Source organism: Stenella coeruleoalba, assembly GCF_951394435.1.
Source record: "Stenella coeruleoalba genome assembly, chromosome: 11".
Classification (NCBI taxonomy): domain Eukaryota; kingdom Metazoa; phylum Chordata; class Mammalia; order Artiodactyla; family Delphinidae; genus Stenella; species Stenella coeruleoalba.
This window is the reverse complement of record NC_137157.1, coordinates 6,245,325-6,270,677: the sequence shown is the minus strand read 5'-3', so window position 1 is coordinate 6,270,677 and position 25,353 is coordinate 6,245,325. Positions and strand designations below refer to the sequence as shown.

The 25,353-nt window shown below is 54.8% G+C and overlaps 1 protein-coding gene across 1 annotated transcript; it reads left to right on the top strand.

Moving 5' to 3' along the window:
- Nucleotides 1–19,079: 19,079 nt before the first annotated feature.
- Nucleotides 19,080–24,175, top strand: BIK (BCL2 interacting killer). Its single transcript, XM_079935941.1, has 5 exons — nt 19,080–19,635; nt 21,074–21,223; nt 22,448–22,555; nt 23,292–23,391; nt 23,970–24,175. Exons 1-5 carry the CDS (start codon nt 19,592–19,594, stop codon nt 24,048–24,050), a joined length of 483 nt encoding a protein of 160 aa, XP_079792067.1. The 5' UTR covers nt 19,080–19,591; the 3' UTR covers nt 24,051–24,175.
- The last annotated feature ends 1,178 nt before the right edge of the window (nt 24,176–25,353 follow it).

Below are 25,353 nucleotides of genomic sequence, written 5' to 3'. Positions count from 1 at the left end.
AAAGAAAGAAATGATTTCCTGTGAGAGAAACCATCCCCAAATGCTGTCTCCCAGGTCCTCCTTGCTCTTCCAGGCAGGAGAAGCGGAGTTGAGAGAGTGGTAATTAACAGTCATGAGACAGGGAAACCCAGGGCCTGGAATGAGAAACTGGCTCCTGAGTCGGGTGCACCATTTCACCTGCCTGGCCTCAGTTTCCTCCTCTGTAAAGTGGGACCTTCAGTTCTTAGCCTGGAGGGTTGTTGTGAAGATGAAACGGGATGGCAAAGGGGAAATTCACTTATCTGTGAAACAGATGGCTACTGAGGGCCCAGCATGTGGGGTACACGGCCTCCCGTCTCGGGGTACAGACCAGGTCTTCCTAGGGGCTTCCTCCCCCAGAGCAGAGGTGTGGACAGCAGCTGCCGCTGACACCATGGCCAGCCGTCCCTGCTGAGTGCCGGCTGAGGGAGCTGCTAGGGCTGCTGTTATTGTTTTGAAAAAATCTGCTATCATGCTGATAAACTCGGCTGTCAGAAGGGATGTTATTTCTGGGTGAAAGGAGATTCTGCAGGACTGGGGCTCCTTCCTGCCGGCACCCACGTGGGCCTCGTCCCTCCCGCCAGACCCAACTTGAGCGATAACCTGGGGCCTTGAGTCTGCTCCTGGCAGAGGACGGTGGTGGCCGTCACTGCAGGATGTCCACAGCCTGCTGTCCAGGGCCTCCACAATGCTTCAGGAGCAGATATCACCCCCTCCCTGACCCCGGATTCCTGGAATTGTCTGACCGAGTGGAGGCTGTTCTCTGTCCCCCTGACAGGTTGCATGAGATTAGGTTATTTTGGTCACACGGGCCATTTAGTCTTTTGGCCCTAGCGCGTGTCTATTAAATTGTCGTGGCTCTGAGCTGAGCGACCTGGCTGGTTAAGCCTCATAATCTGCTCTGAAACGTGCTGGTTCTGTTTTCAATTGCGATAGTCCCCTTGTCACCAGCACAGCTGGCCCCTCTGGCTCCACCGCGGGCTCAGCCTGCCAAGCACCCCTGGGAGCTGTAAACCTGGGTCTTGATTAAAACCCTCGCTCTTGGCCGTCTCAGGTCTGATCATTGTGCTTTGTAGTGTCAAGTTTTCATTCACGTACCCGAAAGTGCACCAATCTGAAGCATTCACCTCAGTGCATATCTACAGGTGCAGGTACCCCTGCGACCACCATGCATATCAGTCCAGAAAGTTCCCTCATGCCCCTTTCCAGTTAATACCCATCCCACCTCGGGAGGTGCCCACTAGTCTCACCTCCATCCTGTAGATTAGTTTCGCCTGTTCTTGAACTTCATATAAATGGATTCATACGGTATGTTCTCTCTTGTGTCTGGCTTCTTTCACTGTTAAAAAGTTACTGTTTTGGGAATTCCCTGGCGGTCCAGTGGTTAGGACTCGACGATTTCACTGCCGAGGGCACGGGTTCGATCCCTGGTTGGGGAACTAAGATACCGTAAGCCGCACGGCAAGGCTAAAAATTAAAAAAAAAAAAAAGTTACTGTTTTATGACCAGAAACATAATACATGTTTATGGCAAAAGTTACAAGTAATGTACAAGAGAAAGAAAAGACCAGTGAGTGATATCCACACCTGTTACCCAACCTTGACCTTCTAGTGTGTTCCTTACAGAACTTTCAAGGCAAATGAAAAATACTCTTCTACGTAAATCAATTCACATTATACTTATTCTACAACGTTTTTATCTCATTTAACACAGCACAGGTACAGATGTCTTTCCGTGTTAGTCTACCTCAGACTTGCACGTTATATTCATTAGAAACGAGTCCCCAGGGAATTCCCTGGTGGTCCGGTGATTAAGACTCTGTGCTTCCACTGCGGAGGGCACGGGTTCGATCCCTGGTTGGGGAACGAAGATCCTGCAAGCCGTGTGGTATGGCCAAAAAAAAAAAAAAAAAGAAGAGTCCCCAGATCTGACCCACATTCAAGGAGAACAGAGCTGCCATCAGCTGAGACGGGGAGACTGTGGGAGAGGTAAGTTTGGGGGAGACGAGTTTAATTTGGCTGCATTGGCCTGAAATGCCTCTTACATATCAGGAAGGGAGATGGAGAAGCTTCTGTGAAGTCTACTGGTTGTCCACTTCTGTTCTCCACTGCTTTCCTGGGGCCTTAGCCATCTGCTTCCAGGCCCCTTGGTCCCCGCTCCTGGTGGCGCTCTGCTCCTGGCCGGCTGTGGCCTCCCTCCAAGGCCGGAGGCTCTCCTGCATCAGGCGCCCCCGCCAGCTCCTCGAGTCCAGAGGCCCTCTGAGCTGGCTGGAGGCTAGAAGGGGCCCAGGAGTTCAGCTGCCTGGAGCTTGGGCGGCGCTGCTGGCCTTGGGCCAGCTCATTACAAGGGGTTTGCAACAAGCAGAAAATTTTAAGGGACCAGAGGGGCAGAAATCCATCTGCCTATTCATGGCTGTGAGGAGGCACCTGCCAAAGCTTTGGGGGGGAAATTGAGTCCCCCCAAAGAGGTGGCTGGGGTAACTCTCTTCTCTGGGTTTCCAAGATGTTATTCAAGCTGCCAAGAACCAGCCTTGACTTTCAAAAATCATCTTAGTGCCATCGATTCTTGTCCCCAGGGGCCTCCCCAGGTGGCACCCAGGGACCCCACCCCACTCCGATGACTTCCTCTCCATCTCCACTGGCCCTCGGCCGGAGACCCACCACACACCAGGCGCCAGTCCTTGGCCTTGACCTCGGTCACCCCTGCAGTCCCTGGGAGTTCTCGGAGAGGCCGAGTGCCCTCAGCTGTCACACAGCCTGGACTCCGGACCCTGAAGCCTGGGGTCCTCGTGGCTACACCGGTCACACAGCCTTGCCTGGCCCTGTGTAGAGTCAGTCTACACCTGCCTGGCAGCAAGTCTAGGCAGGGCTGGCCTGATCCAGGTCTCTGAACCCAATGCCCAGGGGAAACTGAGCCGTGCAAAGGTTCAACTCCCCCGCCCGGGACCACCATCACCAGACTCCGAGAGGGACCAACGCCCATGGGCTCCTTGTGAATCCCCCCACCTTCCCTCACAGCTCCAGGGACAACCGTGTAAATGTGCATCCTCACCCCCTACCTGGGGTCCTACAAGGAGAAGCCTCACCCTCCCCTCACACGCCTTGCTAAGGAAGAGAAGGAAGCCGTGAGCAATTTTAAAATGTCGTTCAGAAAGCAGAAACTAACACACCATTGTAAAGCAATTATACCCCAATAAAGATGTTTAAAAAAAAAATGTCGTTCAAGGGGGAGAACTGTCTGCGCGTCTGAAAACCGAGGGAGGGACAGAGGGAGGAAACAGACCAAAAATAGACGAGCGTGTTGGCCCCAGAATGCTCACCCTCACGCGTTCACTTGCTCTGCAGGTATTTACGGAGCACCTACTACACGAGCTGTGAACAAGCCAAGTCTGGCTTAGTCTCACTGGGGGGCAGGGAGCCAGGCAATAGACAAGTAAACAGGTAAATACATATGCGAAGAGCAGAAGGTGCTGTGAAGGAAGATAAAGCGAGGGGGGAAGAAGGGGAGCAGTAGCCCCACCGACCACTGGGTGACCGGAACAGTCATGATGTATGAGTTGGGTGTCACCATCCCCGTTCCCCAGAAAGTGAGGGAAAGTGGAGCTCTGATGCATTAGGCCAGGGAAGGGAAGGTCCCGTCTCTCATCCCTCAGCATCCACACCTCTCTACCCTGCAGCTCAGCTGGCCTCTCTGAGCCTCAGTCTTCTTACCTGTAAAATGGGGATGTAATAAGGTTCCCAGAGGCTTCACAACAGCTCTGTCCACAGAGGGCCTCACTAACTGGAGGACAGTGAGTATGGCTGGGTGTGGAACACAAAATAAAGGAGGCGGAGCTTTGGGGGAGGGGCAACCTGGGCACTGTTATCAGTTGGATGGAGGCTGGGGCGTTCCGTTCAGGAGCCCTGGGCATTCTCAGAGACTCCGAGGCATCATTTCCTCTCTAATACCTCCCCACATGGCTGCCAGATTCCAATTCCCAAAGGTCTATTCCCTCTTCTGCTCAGAGGCCTTCCATGGCTCCCAGGTACCCACAGGGCAATAAGGCCAAACCCATTTTTCTGTTCCAGTTGGAATTCAGCCCCTTTCCAGGGTGCCCTCAAATACCTCCTCCTCCAGGAAGCCTTTCCTGATATGCTTGCCTCCTCTCTAGGATCCCAGCTCCTAGTTTTCCCTCTCCTGAGCTCCTGTACTTCCTGCCTAAGACCCACTGTGAACTCTATCCTGGTTCTGTCTCACTTGGAGCAAAAGGCGCTTGCTGCTGTCTCTGGCTCAGCTCTGGCCTGGGACGAGACCAAACATACTTTTCTTCCTCTTCTTAGAATAAAAAGTGATGTATTTCTGATACTAGCATAAGTTAATGTACTTCTGTATAGAAAACCGGGAAGATACAGAAGAACACAAGGCCAAACATTAAACTGCCTATCATCCTTATGCCCAGAGATGATCACTATTCCCATTTTGCAGGGCTGTATTTCCTTCCAGACTTTTCTATATGGATTTTTCTTTAATGTGGGATTGTACTGGACACACTGATCTGTAAAGTGTATTTCATTTAATAAATGACGCATCTCCAAGATACAGTTTCTTTTGTGAATATGTCAAACTCTTCACCAGTTCTTTCTTTCTTTCTTTTTTTTTTTTAATTTGACTGCACTGCACGGCTTGCAGGGTCTTAGTTCCCTGACCGGGGATTGAACCCACACCCTCGGAAGTGAAAGCACGGAGTCCTAACCATTGGACTGACAGGGAATTCCCTCAAACTCTTCAGCAGTTTTTAATCCCTGTCTGCAATAAGAGCCTCTGGGTTTACCCATCACCTACTGGGTACCAGGCATCACGCTGAGGGCTTCCTGTGTGTTCATCCTCACAGCAGCCCTGGGAGGTGGGAAATTTCACAGAGGATGGGACTGAGGCTCAGAGAGGCCCAAGCACCTACCTGACGCCACGCGAGTTTTAGGTGCAGAGTCGGGATTCTAACTCAGGGCTGTGTGGCCCCGAAGTCCCAGCCCTCACCCACCAGGCTGCAGGTTCCCTCCCCAGAAAATGCTTTTACCCCAATTGCCATTTTGTTTCACTTCAGGGGGTTCACAGACCCCCAAATCAGACAGGTCAGAGAGACCTGGGTTCAAGCCCTAGCCCTGCAATCTCTTGGCTGTGTGGTCACGGACCTCTTAGGACCCATCTCCGAGGCTCGGTTTCTTCATCCGTGAAGTGAGGAGATCTACCCTTCAGGAGGCCACACAGCCTCTTGTCCTGGGAAGGTATCCCCACAAGGTGTCCACCAGGTGGGCGTGGGTGGAATGTCACCGTGAGGTTGCTCTAGCTCCTGGCAAGAAGCTCAGGCCCAGCTCAGGAGAGAACCTCGAAGCCCTTTGATGGGTCCCTCCTGATATTACAAAGTCCCTGTCAAAGCTGGAGGATTTTCCAGATAAGGTGTCCCAAGGCTGGGACAATAGTCTGGGATGGCACGTGGAAAGACAGCCATTTAAAACCTGCTCTGGCGTCTGGCTCCACAGGTGGGTCCTGGATGCCAAGGCCAGCACTCGGCAAACGTGCTTGGCCAGCCCTCTCCCTGGGGCTCCCACCTGCCCTCTCCTCCCCTCCTGGGCCTTGGAGGAATGTTCTCATAGGAATGTTCTCATCTCTCTGCAAGGCGTCCTCACTTCTCTCAAGCCTTTGCAGGAAGGTTGCGTCCTCACCGAGGCTTCCCTTGACACCCTGGTTAAAAGACCCACCCCGCCCCCACTCTTCACACACTGCCTGGCTTTACTCTCCCTCCTTGAGTGCACGCTGTGTGCCCGGCTGCCCAGAGCTCTATTCTCCTGTCACTGGTTTCTCCTCCACTTGGATGTGGGCCCTTTATTAATGCCATGAATATGTCGTCTCTAGATCCCCATCACCTACCCCCCTGCCTGGCATATGGTAGGTGTCAATATTTGTTAAATGGATGATCAAAGAAAGTCACAGTAAGGACAAAACTCAACCCTAAGTTGGAGCAGAGGGTCTGCTGGGTCATGGATCCCTGAACTGCGGAGAGACAAGGTCATGGCCTCAGCAGCAGGGGCTTGCCTGGGGCTCGGAGAATCCGGAGGCTCCAGAGCAGGCAGCTCTTCAGGAAGGAGGCCCCCAGGGAAGGAAGGGACTGCCCACGGGATCGTGGTGTTTTATGACGCAGGATCCACAGCCTGATGGCCTTGGGACAGGCCAGCAAATCCCGATGGGGAAGGGGAAGGTGAGGCCCAGGAGGTTTGGAGGCCAGCCATGGAGGGTGGAAAGGACACTGCAGCAGGAGTAGGGAGACCCAGGCTTCAATCTGCTTCTGCTGCTCAAGGGCTGGGTGGTCTCCGGCAAGTGGCTGGCCTCCTTTTTCAGAGCCTCAGTTTCCTGATCTGTAAAATGGGTCCACAAGGTCTCTCTTGCCTGTACATGGACCCTTTGTGGGTATACGGGTGTCTGTAACATGGGACAGTGGTAAGAATTACAGGTGATAATAGAAAGTGCTTAGCCCTGGGGTTGAGGGATCTGAGGAGATCCTGGCAGCTCCTATTGTTATTGTTACTGCTATTATCATTTGCCATCTAATCTCTTCTGGACTGATAGGAAGGCAAGGCCTTCTACAGGCTCAATTCCCATCCAAAAGGCTTTTCTTCCTCCTGTCCGTTTGATCTGCATATTATTTGGGGACCTTGCAAGGCAAATATTTTCACCCACCCCCTCCTTGGGCACTTCTATCCCCCATCTGTCCCTAAACTGTCCTCCTTCCTCCAGCTGTTCCGCTAATGTTTACTGAATGCCTACTCTGTACCTGGCACCATGGCTTCAGCCTTGAGACCCCTCTGGAAGCATTCTTACACACATAGATGAGACCATGCCATTGCTTCCCCTCTGAGTCTGTTTTCTCATCTGAAGAGTTGCTTTTGGAGAGAGGTCCCTATTTTGGAGGGCTCCTCCCTCCGCCTGTAAAGCACCCTGTGGCTATTAGCAGCCCAGGGAAATCCAGGCTTTGTAGGGCTTGGAGTCAATGTGATTTGGGAGGCCCTCAAAGAAAGGATTACAAAATCAGAAGAGGCCAGAAGAGAGGGTGGGAGGGGCCTTGAAGCTTAAACTCTGCTGGGAGTTTACTAAACATTTGATGATTATCTCCTCTGATCCTCCCTATAACCCTATAGGGTGGTGGTGGGGGGAGGGGGCATGCCGTCATCCCATTTCACAGATGAGAACAATGAAGGAAAAATCCGTATCGGTGTCATCACTCCAGAGGCGGGAAGAAGGGGTGAGGGGATCTCCAACAGGTAGCAAATGGCAGAACTAAGGCGAGGGGAGCTCCCCGGACCCTGCTGTTTCTCTGTTCCAATAGGCGGCAGGACTGAGGTAAACAAGCTTTGTTTTGTTCCTGGGACAACAGCTACTTTGTAACCCCAATGCTCTGCTCTGCATTCCTCTACCTCAACACACCCCAGCAATAACAGGTTGGGGACTCGAGACCCTACACCTCCTTAGCCCACCCCAGGGCTGGGTACCACCCTGCCTGGACCTTTTCTGATTTCTCCTCCCTCCCCCGAGGCTCTGGGGGCCCTTCTCTGCCACTCATCTCCCCCTAGGCCCAGGAGCGCCAGAGCAGGGCGGGCTGCCCCCACTATGGCGATGGGAACGGAGGTGTGATGGATGGTGCAGCTGGAAGGATGCGGGGTGGGAAGGCGTGGGGCAGGAAGACCCCAGGCTTTGGTAGAATGCTGCTGATGCTGTTTCTACAGAAGTTTGAGTCTTAGTTTTCACATTTGTGAAATAGGCTTAAAAACACCTGACGCCTGATGGTTGCCAGGACCCAGGGGAGGGAGGAATGGGGAGTTACTTTTTAGTGGTACACAGTTTGTTTTGAAAGATGGAGAGTTATGGAGGTGGATGCCAACATTATGAATGTATTTAATACCCGTGAACAGTACACTTAAAAACAGTAAAGATGGCAAATTTTGCTATGTGCATTTTACCACAGTTTAAAAAATTGAAGGAAAAAAAAAACCAAACAAAACCTAACTCCTGAAGCTGCCAGCACTAAGAGCGCCAATATTTGAACGCTGAATTCATGTTGTCATTTAGCAGGTCATTAAGTCCTCTTTGAGCCTCGTGGGCAAGAAAAAAGCATCAATCCCCTAGGAGTTCTTTGAGGATATAAAGATCCTGGAATACCCACCCAAACGCAGCCAGGGGATTCATCCACAAATATTCCCCGGAGCAAACCAGCGCACGCGACAAAACAAACCTGCAGACCGCAGGAGGCAGAAAGACAGTAAACAAGTAAACAGATCACGCTTGTAGCAGCTCTGTTGCCTTTCGGACCCGACTGGGTCCTGGAGTCCGTGCTATTGGCCGGGGAGGCGGCCCTGAGGGCGGGCCGGGGCGGGGCCCGGCGTTTTATATGGTCGCGCGCGCGGGCCCCTAGCCGTAGACAATACGCCTCCCGGCTCGAGCGCTGCGGCCGCCGCCACCGTCACCGCCATTGCCACCGCCGACGCGAGGTGAGTCCGAGCCCTGCCCCCCCTGCTGTGACCCTAACTCCGCTGGCGTCCGCCCCTCTGCCCAGCCCGAGCCCGACAGGTAAGCGCCCGGGGGCTGCCCTGGGCGCCGGCTGGAAGGTGGGGGACCCGTACCCAGGTTTCCCTGTCCCGGGTGTTACTCGCGGGCGACGTCTGGGGACCCCGGATCCGAAACACCTCCTCGCTGGCGGGGGCTCCAGTTCCCGGTTGGCGACCGTGGCAGCCGGGGCCTCTGCGGGCCTCAGTCTCCGCATCTGTGCAATGGGGCGGCCCCTCTGCGCCGCGCCCCGGGAACCCGGCGCCGCATCGCCCCGCTCCTCCCTCCTGCGCGGCCTCCGGGGCCGGGCTCCCACGTCCTCGGGGGACGGGCCAGAGAGCGGGGCTGCCAGCCCAGGGCCGAGGCCCAGGGCCGAGACGGTACAGTCGCGCGGCCACCAAAAAACGGAAGATGGCGTCGAGCACCGGTCCCCGCCGACCCCGGGGCGCCCCGGAGCCGCGCACCTTCGAGGGGCCCGAAACCGGCCGGACTCGGGACGCGGGGAAGTCCGGAACAGGAACTGCGCGCCGAGCGGCCGCGGCGCCCTCCTCCTACCCACGCCCAGTGCAGGTGCGCCGCGCGGGGAAGGCGCCCGGCTCGCTTGTGTAAACCGGGGACCGCCGGGCGCCGCGGTGCTGGAGGGGCCGCCGGGCGCGTTCTATCCGGTGACCAAGAGGGGTCCAGCCGCAAGCCCCGCGCGGCCCCAACCAGCCCTGGGGGTGGGGGTGGGTGCCCCGGGCTCGTTACCTCCTGGGTGTGAGTCGTTTTGTAAACCGTTCATTGTTACTGTAATTTTCGCCAGAAGGAGCCACCCTGGGGGCCGGGTGTTGCTGCTGTTGCTCTTGCTGCCGCTGCTGTTGTAACATTTTTCAAGCACCCATGTGGCTTGGTTTTCTGCGCAGGCTTTGCTCCAGCTGCCCAGGAAGGGAGGAAGGGAGGAAGGGAGGGTTATCGGTTTTATCCTTACTACGCCAGGGAGGGCTCTGTGCTGGCCAGCCTCCAAGGATGGTAGGCCTCATTTTACAGATGGAGAAACTGAGACATAGTTCAGGAGGCATTATGAGCCGTTTCCTAGAAGCCAGGCCAAACTCTCCACGCAGCCACTTTCCAGCTGTGTTGTCTTAGACGGGCTACTCCACCTCTGAGCCTCAGTTTGCTCATTCTGTAAAATGGGTCCGTGAGGTTTCCCAACAGGGACGGAGGAACACCACCCCCAAGTGTTGGTGGCTGTTACTGACTTCTCTGGAGTTAACACTTTAATCTTATTTCTACTTATTTTGGACATGCCCTTGGAATGGGTCCTTAGGAACAGCACTTTTTGGGTGATTTGCACCTGGTCCCTAAATGGCCTGGATTCCAGTCTTAGCACCTGGCTGCTGGTGCTGCTTGTCTGTGTACCCCCCCATCTCCCCCCCTTCTCATTCCAGGATTTGGGGATTTCCCACCGTTTTAACCTCAAGGTCACTGTGGCTTCTTCAGCCTTACCAACATTAGACTGTACAAGTTTATTTTTGCTTGGGTTTGGTTTAAAATGCCTGAGGGGTCTGGAGAGGGTGGCTTCCAGAGTGTGAGCTTTCAGGGAGTGCCTCAAAATGTCCTTTAGCGTGGGGAACTTTTTTTTTTAATTTCTTTTTGGCTGTGCTGGGTCTTTGTTGTGTTGCTGCGCGCGGGCTTTCTCTAGTTGCGGCGAGCGAGGGCTACTCTTCGTTGCGGTGCGCAGGCTTCTCATTGCAGTGGCTTCTCTTGTTGCGGAGCACGGGCTCTGGGCGCGCGGGCTTTAGTAGTTGTGGCACGCAGGCTCAGTAGTTGTGGCACACGGGCTTAGTTGCTCCTCAGCATGTGGAATCTTCCCAGACCAGGGATGGAACCCGTGTTCCCTGCATTGGCAGGCGGATTCTTAACCACTGCAAGGGTGGGGAACATATTTAATCTACCTTCTAAGATGGCTGCCAGGTGGTCTTTCTTTTTCTTTTTTTGGTGGAACTATGTCAGCAGGAATATTTCTGCAAGCATCAGGGATTCTGTGTGGCCTTGCATGGGAGGGATGGAGTGATGTACTTAGCAGCGCGGTCTTTGTGCATGTCAGACTCATCATCTCAACTCAGTTGCTTCCTTCTCTGAGAAGTCTTCCCTGACTACCTGATCTAAAGCCACAGCCCTCCCACTCTTCCCAGCGGTCCCTCTGGCTTAGTACCTTTTTTTTGGATAGGTAAGAAGTGGATTTATTTAGAGACATACACATTACATAGACAGAATGCGGTTTGTCTCAGAAAGTAAGGAACAGTCTTGGGAGAAACACTCCAGAGTGTGGGCTGGCCTAAGACTTGACTATACTGTCTTCAGGACACTCAAGACAGTGTGGGAATTATGTGTGCTCACTTCGTGTGATTTACACTAGCCTGTAGTTCCATTAGAAGAGGAATTTAGAAAGGTCACACTCATTAGAGCATCTCCAGTGCCCGTCACAGCCTGGGCACTCTGGGAAGAAGCTGGTTAGACGGTTGTATGTATGTTTATTGTAAATTTTCTTAAGTGGTTAGTAGGTATAAAAACTGAGCTGCAAAGAAAGCAGAGAGCAGTGTTATAGTCCATTTTTTCACGTCCAATCCTCTAGTAAATGGAAGGGGGCACACTGCGAAGGGCTCCATCCATCGGTGGGTCTTGACCCTGACCTCGGAGGTGTTTTCCCCTCTCCCTGGAAAGCATCCTGTTTTTAGTGAACCCATTAAGTTTGTAGACAATTAATGGCTTCTTGCTTCCCCTGCCGTGGACATAGTGGATCCCACGAGAGTCCGGCTGTTTTTTTCTTGGCTCAGAACAATTCCAAGGGGTTTCAAGGAAGTTCCCGGCACGCTCGGGATTTTGTTGTCGGCGGCCACCAGGAAGCCTGCAGCGGGTCTGGAGTGGACGTGTGCAGTCGTGGCTTTGTCCTGCCGCGGGTTGGTTGGGGCCGGGCCCTGGATGTAAGCAAATAAGTCCCCGGTCCAAGTCCCTCATGGGCCCTGAGGCAGGCAGGAGAGGCCAGGCCTGGTGGTCAGGGCACTGGGGCGGCTCGCGGAGGGCAGCTGATTATCCTAGTGTCAATATTAGGATGTGACGACACAAAACACCCGCTGGGCCTTGTCAGGCACTGCTTGGTAAACCTGTTTTTCTGGAGGTGGGAGAAGACACGGGGTCACCCAGAGTCTGACAGGAGATGCAAGCTCTGGGCCGGAGCGGGCAGCCCCACGTGGCTATCTGGGGAGGGTCACTTGTGTCTGGCTTGGACCTCAGAGGAGGCTCTGAGTCCCGGCAGGGAGATGGGCCGGATTTCCCGTGTGCCAACAATGACGCACCCGGGAAATCCCAGCTCTGACACAGGGTGGGCATGCGCCTCTCCTGAGCTCCAGACTCACCAGACGAGAGCTTCCCATTAGTGAGCGCTGACCGTATACCATGCGTGCAGCCTCTGCCTCCTCTCAAAAGGTGAGGCTGTCCGGTCCAGGGTGCCCCAGCCAGGAGCCGACTGTCCTGTGAGCCCAGTTCCCTCATTCTATTGGACATTGTACTGTCTGGTTCCCACTGGGCTGTCCCCGCTCACAGGGTTCCTGCTCTGAGCCAGGGCAGATAGACAGGTAAACATTTAATGAGACCCGTCATGGGCTAAGTGCCTAATCCAGGTCTGTTTACGCAGGATGCTGGGTACGGAACAGATAATTCTGTCCTGGAACGAGGTGGGTTCTGGGCTGGGCCTGGAGGAAGAAGCAGGTCCCTGATGCCAACCTGGGGAAGGCAGAAGGAGGGTGTAAAGGTGGGGTTGAGGGTGTGAAAAGGTGGGAGTGGGGAGCTGAGATCTGTCCCAGGGGGGAAATGGGAGCCCCCAGGGCTGCTGACTGGAGCGCTCCGTGACAGGATCTCGTGAGTGGTTGAGACGCCACAGCGCTGGAGGGAGACCCAGACCTGAAGAAAGCAGGGCGTAGTCCTTCACTTAAATTCTTCTTAGGTACTTTAATTGAAGTATAGTTGATTTACAGTATTGTGTTAGTTCCAGGTGTACAGCAAAGTGATTCAGAAACAATATATATTTAAAAAATTTTTTTTCCATTATAGATTATCACAAGACACTGAATGTAGTTTCTGTGCTATACAGTAAATCCTTGTTTATTTTATATACGATGGTGTGGGGACTTCCCTGGTGGTCCAGTGTTGAAGACTCCGCGGGGTAGCGGGTTCGATCCCTGGTTGGGGAACTAAGATATCCCGCATGCCGCCTGGCGCGGCCAAAAAAAAAAATAGTATATGATAGTGTGGATCTGTTAATCTGATACTCCTAATTTATCCCCCCCTTCCCCTTTTGTAACCATAAGTTTTCTGTGTCTGAGTCTGTTTTGTAAATAAATTCATTTGTGCTGTTTTAGATTCCACGTATAACTGATATCATGTAATATTTGTCTTTCTCTGTTTGAGTGTGATAATCTCTAGGTCCATACATATTGCATATTGCTGCAAATGGCAATACTTCATTCTTTTTTATGGCTGAGTAATATTTCATTGTGTACACACACACACACCACGTCTTAAAACCAATCATGTGTTGATGGGCACTTGGGTTGTTTCCATGTCTTGGCAATTGTGAATAACACTGCTATGAACATTGAGGGTGCATGCATCTTTTTGAATTTGAGTTTTCACCTTTTGTAGATACATGCCTAGGATTGGGATTGCTGGATTCTATGGAAGCTCTATTTTTAGTTTTTTAAGGAAACTCCACACTGTTTTCCATAGTGACTGCATCAGTTTACATTCCCAAAAACAGTGTAGGAGGGTTCCCTTTTCTCCACACCCTCTTCGGCATTTACTGTTTGAAATACATGCTCCTTAAACTGCAGACCCAGGCGGTATCTTGGCACCTTTCCTTTCTAATGGTGATGGAGAAGCACAGGGGTGTCAACAGGACTTGGTTGACTGGGATCCCCTCCGACCTGGCCTGCCAGGGTCTCCTCACCATGTTTCCCCTGCCTTTTCTCTGTTCAATTCATTGAAGTGTGTATTCTTACAAAATACCACAAGCTGGACGGTTCATAAGCCACAGACATTTATTTCTCACAGTTCTGGATTCTGGAAGTCCAAGGTCAGGGTGCCCCAGACTTCCTGTATCCTCAGTGGAGGATGGGGAAGGGAGCTCTGCTGGGCCTCGTTTAGAAGAGACGAAACCCACTAGCAGAGCCCTCATGATCTGTTTGCCTCCCAGCGGCCCCACCTCCTTTTCCCATTACTGGGCATTAGGTTTTCAACTGAGGAATTTGGGGCGGGACAGAAACTTTCAGACCTCAGCAAACTGGTTGAAAACCATTTCAAAATTAGTTGTCAAGAGAATTATTAATCTTTTACACTTTCTCTACAGTTTGTTTGTTTTTTTAATGGATATTTGAGCAGGAAAGGACAGAAAAGAATCTGTCCCCAATGCTTGTTTTACAAGTGAAGAATTAGGGGTCCAGAGGGGCTAAGGAATTTGTCCAGAGTAGCACAGCCAAGCTGGAGCAGAACCCAGGTGTGCGCCCAGCCCAGGGCCCCTTTGCTACAGCGTTTCCATTCATAAATACTGTGTAAGCAGTGAGAAATCAACATCTGCATAAACAGCAGGTCCTTAGCTTGCTCTTGTCACTCACAGCTAATCGTGACTTCTTTCCACGCTACCCAGAGGCCCCAGCTCCTTCCATTTGTGCGGGGCCAACCTGCCCAGGTGGGGAGGAGAAGAGGGCGCTGGTCTTGCCTCGTTCTTCCCGCTGACATTCCGGAGCTCATCGGGCCAGGCGCTGGGGACCTGGAGCCCAGTCAGCCCTGAGCAACTCCAGCCAAACTGTGACCTTAAACTGCGGCCAAGGGTGTGTCCTGGGCTTGAGGCCAGATTTAATGTAGCTCCTCCCACGTATGCGTGTGACAAGCCCTTCCCGGTTCCAACCCTGAGTCCTGACGGAGGCTGGACTCTAGATGCAAATAAAAAGGGTGTGGGGTTACTGAGCGAGAAGCACCGGGCCCAGAGTGGGCAGCCTTTGCCTGAGGCCACCCCAGCCTCTTGCTCGGTGGCTGGCAGTGTTTGCGCCTGGTCCCAGGTGGCTCAGGCCAGCACCTGTGCTGGGGTTCAAGGTGGAAGGAGGGCTCCGGTGCTGCTGCGGCAGTAGGACTTGAGGGGGGTCCCTTCCAAGCTGCAGCTTTCTAACTCCTGCCCACCCCACAGGTGAATTTCCAACCTTTTGCTTGAAATAACCTTTCCCTCTCCTTCCTTTCCTCTCCCTCCTTTCTTTCCTCTCTCCTTGTCCCCCAGGTATTTCTCCTTCACTTAAGGGAAGTGAGCCCCACCCACATCAGACCAGCTGCTTGGGACATCTGCAGGTTCTTAAGTCTGGACCTCTCCTGCCAGGTGGGGAGGGAGCGGTGGTGCAGGGGCGGGGAGTGGGGCTGGGAGGGGTTGGATGCCTGATTCCTGAAACAGACCTTTAAGACAAACATCAGTATCTGAGACCGCAAATTAAAGCTATGAACTTGAAACAGTTGCTTTTGCTTTATTTTCTGAATCAGTGATACCAGCATATGTTCAGGAAGAGGAAAACATTTATAGTAAAAATTCAGTCTGCTTCCTACCTTTGTCCCAGAGAGGCCCCTCCCCCTCCTTACTAGTCGCCTTTCTCCTTCAGGAGATGCGCTCACGCAGGTGGAGGTGTCTGTCTTTTCTTCTTACCCCTGTGGCAGCACCGTTAAGCCGTGCCCCCTGCTGTGTGCATGCGCCTTCAGGACCTTGGCCCAGCAAGATCCTGCCAGGTACAGGCCGGCCTCACTGGAGGACACATTTCCAGAAATTAAAGGGTTGTGTGCATTTGTGACTTTGGTAGAGACTGTCAAACTGGCCCCCAGAGAAGTAGGGGCTAGCTGTTTCCCATTCCCTTCTGGGTCTGTTGATTTCTTAACCAGCTGTGGAGCCCCTGCTAGGTGGCAGAAAATGGGCAACAGTGGTATCTTTCATTCCTCTGAACAGTCCTGGAGGCTGTGCCGCTTCTGTGCTGGAGAGCCCTCTCTGGTTCTGGTCACACAGCCGTGGCAGAGCTGGGACTGGAAGCTGGGTCTGTCTTGCTGAGGTCAGGGCTTTTCCACTTGATGCTTTGAGCATTGGGTGCTCTGTAAGCCAGGGCATTGCCCTGCTCATGGAGGGGGCGGGAAGCCCCAAAGGAAAAGACTGGGGACCAGGGCTTTCCAGCTGGATCCACCCAGCAGCCACTGGCCTGGCACCCAGGACTGCATTTACCAGATGGCTCTGATGTGGTCCCAGAGGGGTCATCACCTGTTCCTGCTTTGCTGCAAGGCCTGCAGGGACAGGCGGAAGGCTGGGCTTCGGGCAACTGAGGGTCCCCCCTCCAAAGAGGGGGCAGCTGTTCCCATCTCAGTGTGTGTGTGGAAGAGACACAGCCAGTGACACTGCAGGCTGGCTGGTCCAGAGCCTGCCCTCCCTTCCAAGCCCTGCAGGTGTCCTCATGGCTGTGGGGACAGCAGTTTGCATCTGGAGCTCTGGAGGAAGATGGGTTTCCACTGAGTGTGCAGGAGGGTATGTGTGGGCTGCAGCCTGGGTGGGTGTGCCTTCCTTTCACCAAAGAAGGGTTTTAAACTACTCATTTGCAAATATGCTGGAAAAAAATAGATGCTTGAAACCAGTCCAGGCTCCTGGATCTGCAGCTGCAGTGACCTCAGTACTTGGCTTTGTTTAGTCATTCGACAAGCATTTATCTGCTCTCTGTGTTGTGTGCCAGGAAGCAGAGATTAACAGTAAGGGCAGCTTCTTTTTACGTGTTTTTTTTTTTTTTTTTTTTTGGCCACACCATGTGGCTTGCGGTATCTTAGTTCCCCCACCAGGGATCGAACCCGGGCCCCCTGCAGTGGAAGCTCGGGAGTCCTAACCACTGGACCTCCAGGGAAGTCCCAGCTTCTGTTTGTCCCCCGTGAAATGGCTATTGCTAGTGTCTTCATTGAGGAGTGAGTAAGCTTGGCACAGAGGTTGACTTACCCAAGGACACCCAGCAGGGACCAACAGGGATGTCAAAAGGAGACTGAGGATGGCCAGTGGCACTGCCCAGGCAAAGACTAGAGGCTTGGCACGTCTGGGTACGTGCTCTGTAGTGTGGTGGGAACCAGGTCCAGGATTGGGGTGGCAGGGCTAAGGCGACCAGGGGGAGAAGAGGGCCCTGGTAATGGTGTAGCATGTCTCCCGAGGGGACTGGGGAGCTAAGAGGGGGTGGCAGGGTCAGATTTGAGGCTGCTGAGTGGAGATCAGATTGGAGACCCCAGCAGGAGCAGGGCCAGACAGGAGGGACCGGCCCTGGGCCTCCACTGGGGTGATGCGGTAGCTGGGAGGGACCAGAGCTGGCAGGCTGCCGTAGGGACCCTGCCCCCAGCCCTCTGGCCACACTGTTCTCTCGCTCAGATCTAGAGGCCCAAGGACAGCCTAGGCCTGACTGCTGATTCTCCTCCATTGATACCAGCCAGAACCTTTGCATTGGCTAGAAGCAAGAGGGCAGAGGACTTGGATTCAATCTTCACTTCTCTGACTTAGATACGGGATTAAGTGGGGAGCATTTTAGAGTTAATCCATGTACAGGGAGGGCTTAAATCACTGCCTGACAATAGTAGATACCCAGACATGAGCCAGAATTATATGACAATTAGTGCTTCTTCTTGCCTGGAAGGGGAACCCTATTATCTTGGGACCATTATCCCCATTTAACAGATAAGGAAATTGAGGGTCTGGCCCAAGATCTCACTGCAGGCGAGTGGGTGGGTTAGGACGTTAACCCAAGATCCCCCCACCTGTCCTGGAGCATCCGTGCAGGGCTCAGATGATGAGCAAGGGGAGAAGAGAGTCTGGTGTCTTTGTTCTCTTCCCAGGCCAGCCCAAGAGAGGTCCGGAGGGGTCTGGGGACCCACATGAAGGTGCAGACGTGGGTCCTGCCCCCAAACAGTTCAGTCTGGTTGGGGAGGCACCACTCCGTTGCTCAGCCATCCGTGGAGCTGGTCAGACACAGCACAGGCCTCACCCCCAGCCTGGCCAAGCTGCCGGTAGCCACTGTCCCTGGTCAGGCACCTGCCTGGTAGGGCCCCTCATCCCATTTGGTACACAAGGTGCCCGGGATTCTAGGCGTCTACTGGGGACGAGGGATATTGAGAAGGTGGGTCAAGGTGAGGTTCAGGCCATGTGCCCAGTGAAGTCCCCTTGTGACCCCTTGGGAAGGGGTGTCCACGGGACCATAAGCCATCCCTGGGAAGAGAAGAGCCCCGTGCTCAGGGGGCTGGGGAGGGGGGGAGGGGTGAGGGATCAGGGAGACTGATGCAAATGACGTCATCTCCCTGATGGGGTAACTTTCCCTGGAAAATAGCCATTTGCATAGACACCCTGGGGCCTGGGGCCTGGGGCCTGAAGGCAGCAAGAGCTCCTGGTCCCAATTCCTGAAATGCCAGCCTAACACAAGGTCAAGTTCACAGGGCTTACAACCTGTGCAGTGTTAAAACCTGTCTCCATTTATCTGGGTCTTTTTTTTTTTTTTTGCGGTATGCGGGCCTCTCACTGTTGTGGCCTCTCCCGTTGCGGAGCACAGGCTCCGGAAGCGCAGGCTCAGCGGCCATGGCTCACGGGCCCAGACGCTCCACGGCATGTGGGATCTTCCCAGACCGGGGCACGAACCCGTGTCCCCTGCATCGGCAGGCGGACTCTCAACCACTGCGCCACCAGGGAAGCCCTATCTGGGTCTTTTAAGTCCGTTAATGGAATTTAAAATTTTTGTCCATAAAGATTTTAAGCATCCTTTCTTAAATTCATTCCTGATCAAAACCCTTATATTTCTGTAGATGTATTTATTGTCTATAATATTTTCTAGTTGCCTTGTAGGAATGCTGTTTTTTGTATGTTGATCTAGCTTGTTAAGACTCATTTACAGTTTTCTTAAGGTAAACCTAACTTAGTTGAGCCCACCCCGCCCCAAAGTGGTGTCCATGCACCGCCCCAACCCCGCGGGGGTCCGGGGCCTGGGAGTAGGATTTGTGACCTTGGTTCAGCCTCCCCTAATCAAAAGGGGAAGGGATGAAAGTCACCCCTGGCTACAGAAGTGGCTTCAAACCATCCTAGTTTTGTCGTCTACCTTTTCCTCAAGGATGGCCGGTGGATCTCGATTCGCCTCATGGCTTCTCACCGATCCCCAGCAGAGTCTCTAGAACAAACGTATGAAGATTTAGGCACCCGGAGCGGTACCTCTGCTGGGTGTGGGGTCTTAGGAAAGTCCCCGTGACCCTCCCTGCTGGTTTGGGGGCGTCGCTAGGTCAGGCCCTCTTAATACTTTGCCTGCAGGTGCCCTCAGCAGGTGGCAGCGCCCTTCCCCCAGCCCTGCCGGGGGCCACCCTCCCTCCACCCACCAGATCTGACCTGACAGCTCCTTTCAGCCCACAGGGGAAGGGGCTGTCCTGACAGGTGCGGGTGGCATATGTCAGGCCGGGGCTCTTTTGTGGCCTTTGTGGCTGTGTTTACACGTCTGATCTCTCCAGCCCCAGCTCCTGCGGACCTGCCTTTCACACTGAGCTTGCATCTGAACAGATGTAAAACTGTCTCCCTCTCAGGAAACTGAAACAGCCATCTCTCTTTGATACAGATTCTGGGCATTTATTCTCTCTGGAACAATGCTGTCCTTATGTGGTTTTCTTTCTCAAAGGCCCCAGACCCCCCAGATACCTGTCTGCGCCCTTGATGACATCATGTCCATCTCTGCATGCAGTTTGGATGCACTGTGGAGAATAACTTGTCTAGACTTGCCCCGAGACACCTGGAGGACCCAGGAACCTTAACCTGTGTGCCCACGAGCCCCTGCCCTGTCTTTCTTTGCATTTCCAGCCGTCACCCTTTAATGTTGAAAGCACGCGGTACGCGCACACGTGCTTGTTTAGCTCCGTGTCTCTGTGCCCGTGCACGTCCTGCCTGCAGTCCACTTCAGGGATGAACGCTGGTCCACTCTGGCCTGGGGAGCAGGAGACTTGGGTGTAAGCCAATTAGTTATTAATACAATTAATTTTTTTTGGCCGTGCCCCGCGGCACGTGGGATCTTAGTTCCCTGACCAGGGATCGAACCCATGCCCCCTGCAGTGGAAGCGGGGAGTCCTAACCACTGGACTGCCAGGGAATTCCCTACAATTTATTATTATAAGAATGATGGACTGAAGTACAGAGGTCATAACAGTGCCTGTTCCCCCCGTGTTCCAGGCTCTGCTCAAAGTACTTAAAGGAGATTCCTTCATTCCCCAACAGCCCAGTGTGGGGGGGGGTACCTTACAGATGAGAAAACTGTGACATCACACAGCTGCTGAGTGGAAGAGCTGGGATTTGAACTCGGGCCCTTTGGTTCTTCATTCACTATATTCCGGACTGAAGGCTGTTTGATACAGTGTGGGGTAAATTCTGGTGAACACGGTCACAGGCCTCACCGGCTATCACAAGCGATGATGTGAACATGTAAACACGGCTGCCCAGGCTGTGTCTGCTCCCTTTCAGCCCCCATGTCAGACTTCTGAGACCTCATTGACCAGAATTGGGTGACATGCCCACCACTAGCTGCAAGGCGTGCCGGGAAAGTGAGAACAGGAGTGTCAGACTGCCTTAGATGAACACAGATCAGGGCCACCCCAAAAACTAGTTCTATTAGCAAGGAGCCAGGGGAGTGGAGAGGTGAGACATCAAGCGAAGAAAGGAGGTTATAAAATACTATGTAAGGAGTGATCCCTTTTTTTTTTTAGGTTCTCATTAGTTATCTACTTTATACACAGTAGTGTATATATGTCAATCCCAATCTCCCAATTCGTTCCCCCCCGCTCCCTGCCCCAGGAGTGATCCCATTTTTGAAAATGTGTGTGCTGCGAATGTGTTTAGAAACTGGCAATATCCCTCTGGGAGTTGGGATTGTGGGTGACTTTTCCTCGTGTAGCTTGCATTTGCTTTTTCTGCTCGAGGGGCGTAGCAATTGGAAGCTGGCAGAACCCAACGAATTGGCTCTCCTGCTGGAGCCCAGCCTTAGGCCACTGTGACACCAGACACTTGGGTTTTTTAGTTTGACTACAGGCCTCTTGGGGGCCCGTATTAGAAACATACGTTTGTAGTCTGATTTGCTCTTTTCTTTTTTGGCCGTGCCCCACGGCTTTCCGGATCTTAGTTCCCCGACCAAGTCCTAACCACTGGACCGCCAGGGAATTCCCTGATTCTCTTTTCACAAAAAAAAAAAAAAAAAAAAAGAGAAAAAGGCAAGGGCGCTTATGAGTCTTCTCCAAATCCCTGAGGGGTGTATGACAGAACAGAGAGGCACAGTGACTTGCCCAGAGGCACACAGCAAGCATACACAGCAGGATTCACGCCGGGGAAGCTAGGGTAGAGGTAAGGTGACTAGTGAGCGACACCCCAAAGCATCCAGTCTACTTCTTTTTTCTCCAGAGAAGAAATGTATCAAGCAAGACCCCTCTCTAGGAACCTCTTTTTGTACACCTTCCTGCAAAACCATGGCCCTGGCTTCCTGGATGACCAAGGTGAGGGGCTACCCGGCATGACCAATATCTTGGAGTTCCACCCTGTCTCCCCCTACAGGTAGGTCCCAATTGCCTCTGGGCCCTGCCCATCCCCATTGCTGGTCAGTGACCGTGGCCGGGTGGTTAGCAGAGCCTTCTGGGTTCTCCAGACAGGGCTGCAGAGTGGAAATTCCCTGGGCGTGGTCACGCAGGCAGGTGCCCTGGGTGAGGCAGCTGTGCTCTGACAGCAGCTCACAGAGGGGCCCCCTCAGAGCACCCAGCATATTCATAGTCCCAGGATGGCACTGGCCATCAAAATGACTCAAGCTTGTGGCCTTAAGACAGGGTGCCTCCTGGCCCTCAGGACCACAGTCACCTCAAGGCCTCTTAAGAGATGGATTCAGTTTTAGAAAGTCAGAAGGAGGCCACTGCAGATGCAGACCTGACCCAGTTGTCAGGGCAGCCAGGAAGAGATTGTCCCAGCATCAGCACCAGGGTTCTGGATGCTTCCCCCTGCTTTAGGCCTCAGGAATCGCTTAGCCGTTAGGTCCTGGACTTGGGGTTTGGGACTGGTCGGGACTTCAGGGCTGGAGGGACCTGAAAATCTGCCACCTGCCCTTCCACGCTGCATCTGTAGATGGAGCCCGGGGCAGTGTTGTCCTGACTTGAACCCAACCCACTACCTGATTGCCGGCCAGCCCTCCCTAGCAAACCCCTACCCCAGACTGGGCAGATGGCCAAGGCTAGGCTGGGAGGGGCTCAGGGTCCTGGGAATTCCCAGCCAAGTCACCGGGATGGAATGTGGGCAGCCCGCTGAGAGCAGAGCTGAAGCTGGCCCAGGTGCCCGGTGGGCGTGTGCACGGCCCCGTTTCCATCAGAGACTCATTCAGTGAGAATGGGGGGCCTAGACAGGGGCCAGGTAGCCCCCCCTTTCTGAGAAGGGGTGGTACTATCAGAGGTAATCTCAGGATTGGGGTCCAGGGGACATGTGCCAGGGTCCCTCCCAGGGTTCTCTGGGGCACTCAGTCATCCTGGGAGGGGAAAGGGAAGCTGACTGCTGTCACAGGCTCTCAGTGTCTCCCTGCACTCCCACAAGGGGGGGCGGTGGGCACAGGCTTCTCCTGGGCAGCCCTCTCCCCGGGGTCTAGGACTTGCACTCCAGGGGAGGGGACCCCACGGGCTTCTTCTGAAGCAAAGTGGGAGCCAGAGGAGGGGTGTGTGAAGGTTCCCTGCCCCCGAACCTCGCGACGAACCTGTCGCGACGAACCAGCGCAACAGCTAGCTCCCTGTGGCCTCCCTGCAGTGACGGCCCCCATTACTTGGCCATGCAGCTGGCCTCCATTGCTGACGAGATGGAGCTGAGGCTGCTGCTACCCCAGTTCGTCGAGCCCATCCGGATGACCGTGTACAGGTGACGAGCCCCTGCCCGGCCCAGGACCCCCACAGACCAGGGCTGGCCCCCGGTGGCTCCGCTCCTGGGCAGCCCTGAAGCCCGCAGCTCCCCCTTCCCCCGCTGGCTGGATCCCCAGCTCCTGGAGCTGGCCTGGGCCACAGACCCCGGCGCCTTTCTGTCCTCCCCTCATCGAGCCGAGGTAGCCCCTTCCCAGCAGAGCCTTGACTTAAAATGACAGGAATTGCTGAGTGAGCCAAGACGCAGCTCTGTGCCCAGCCGTGTGGGCGGAGCCTTCTGCATGGCACGGGCTCTCGCGTGAGGACTCGGCTTCCGGGAATTGCCGGCTTCCTTGCAGGTTCTCGGAACCTCACAAAATTGCCCAGGTGGGGACGGAGAGACCCTACCACAAAAGACCGGGATGCAAGCTGACACGGTCCCTTGGTCTCCGGGGAGGCAGCCTTAATCTGAGGAGCCCGGGCCTCTCAGAACACGGCTCCTCCTCCCCTGGACCTGCCTCTGGGCCGGTGGGCAGCGGGGCGTTGCCCTGGGTCCGGCTCCGGGACGCAAGTCCAGACCCCTAGCAGGATGACTACGGGACCACCAACAGCCCATGGAGAGAGGCCTCTCATTGGTGGAGGCGCCCAGGGAAGGGGGATAGGGTGACAGTTGTCACCTCCAGTCAAGGCCGTCTCTGCCCCTGTTCCTGCGTAATGGCCCTGCCCCCCTTTGTCTTACAGCTTGTTTTTCCCTACAGCCACATAGGACTGAGGGACATTCTTAGAAGTTTTATGGTGGCTTTCACTAACCTCAGGGAGAACAGAAGCCTCTGGAGCTTCCTGACCCTCAGGGACAGGGTAAGCCTCGATTCCATGACCTTGACTTACATTCCTGCCAGTGGTGCAGCTGCTCCACGGGGCATACCCTCTCTGGATGCCACAGTCCGCACCACTCCCTACTACCCGGTCCTGCCTGCTTGCCCCGTTTCTACCGCTGCCTGGTCCCAAAGGCCTCTGGGTTTGAGACTCTGGCTTGTGGACCAGATGCACGAATCCTTGCCTGCTTCCACACCTGAGCCGTGCTTCTCCCTCTGCCAGGAATCGCCTCCATGCGGCTGACTGGTGGCTCACAGCGGCTCCTTGTCCTGAGCAGCTTCCCTGACTGCTCCCCTTCCCTCCCCGCCAGCACAGCAGAACGGCCCCCACACCAGTTCCCGGCAGACAGGCAGCCCCTGGTGGGCTGGCCTCCGCTCCTGCCGTGTCCTCAGGGCCACTGGCCTCTCCTACCCCTCCTGTGCCCCTCGGCTTTCTGGTCACCTCGCCCCAGACCGCCCCCCCCCCCCCCGCCCAGTTCTGAGCGGAGCGCTCCCCCGCCCCGCCCTCGCCTGCCTTGTCCCTGCTGGAGGTCCTCACTCGTCCCCACCTTCATCCCGCAGGTGTCCCCCAGCCCGTGGCCCGAGCTGGCGCTGTCCCTGCTGCTGGTGGTGACGCTCAGCTGGGGGCGCCGCCTCCACTGACCCGCTGCTGGCCCGCGTGGGGTGGGGCTGGCCCCCCGCCCGCTCCGCCACCACCCTGGAGGTGGCCTTGTCGGTTTGGCTGGCTTTTAACTGTTTTCTGTTGCCCCTTTTTTATATTTAAACTCCGAGTGCTGGGACACTGAGGTTCATACTAGTTTTTCCCTTGTTTTTGTAAGAGAAATGAATTTATTTTACCTCTGGGGTCATTACTGGTTAATGACCTGCTCTCCTGGCCCCAGCCTGCTCTGCGGGGGCCTGTCCTGAGGAGGAGCCTCCCTCTCTGGGGTCGGTCAAATAGTGCGCAGCGGGGGGAGTGCTGGCCACACCCCCGTATCTGTGATGCCCGTGGCAAAAAGAATCTGCTGGAATAGATTTCTGTGGGGTGAGGAGAGCTCAATAAAATGTTGGTTTCCAGACAGCCTCTGGTCCTCTCCGGGGGTCTGCAGTGTGGGCTGCATTTTGCCTGCGGGTTGGGGGAGGGCAGGGCGTGCTCCTGGCCACCTGTGCACCCACGTGTACCACACAGCCTCCTGGCTCCTTCCTGCACCTGCAGATGCTGGCGTGTCTGGCCCAACACAAGCTGGTTCATCCCTCCTTGTCATGCCTTAGTGCCTGAAGTCTGCCATTAGGGATTATTTCCTCTAGGCTGTCAGTGCCTCCTGTAACTGGGCTGCCTGCTCTCCCCCCATCTGCTTAGCCAGCGCTTCCTCCTGGAGCAGTGCAGTCTGTGGGGATTCTCGCAGCGGTATGGTGCGGAGAGGGGGCTGGGCAGGGGGCACCAGGGGCAGGATGCCAGGCCTCCCACCCTGCGGGCTCGGCCCACCCCAGACCTGGACCCAGTGCTGTTTCTAGATCCTGCCAGGCCATTTTGCCTCTCCCCACCCCCAGTCCCCTACCTCATGCCAACCGCGGGCTGGGGTGAGCCACCTTCTTCCAGCTCCCCCACCCACATTCCACTCCCCCAACCCAGCACCTCCTGCAGCCTCGTCTTCCTGCCCCCTCCTGAGCCCAGGGCTGGGGAGCCTTCCCTGCCCTCCACTCAGCCCCGGAGCTGATCCAGCAGATGCAGCTGCGTCTCCACCTTCCAGCCAGGCTGGTCAGACCCTGGCCCACTCCAGACCCCGCAGGAGATGCATCCTGCCCAGTCCCCCAGCACCTTCCAATCCTCATGACTGAAGGGACCACGCGGCTTCCAGGCCTTATGCCACAGCTCCCCAACGTCCGGCCCTTCGCAGCTTTAAGGCCTGACTTCACTCCCTTTCCTGTGTAAGGTGTCACTATGCCAGGCCCTCAGAACCTCACA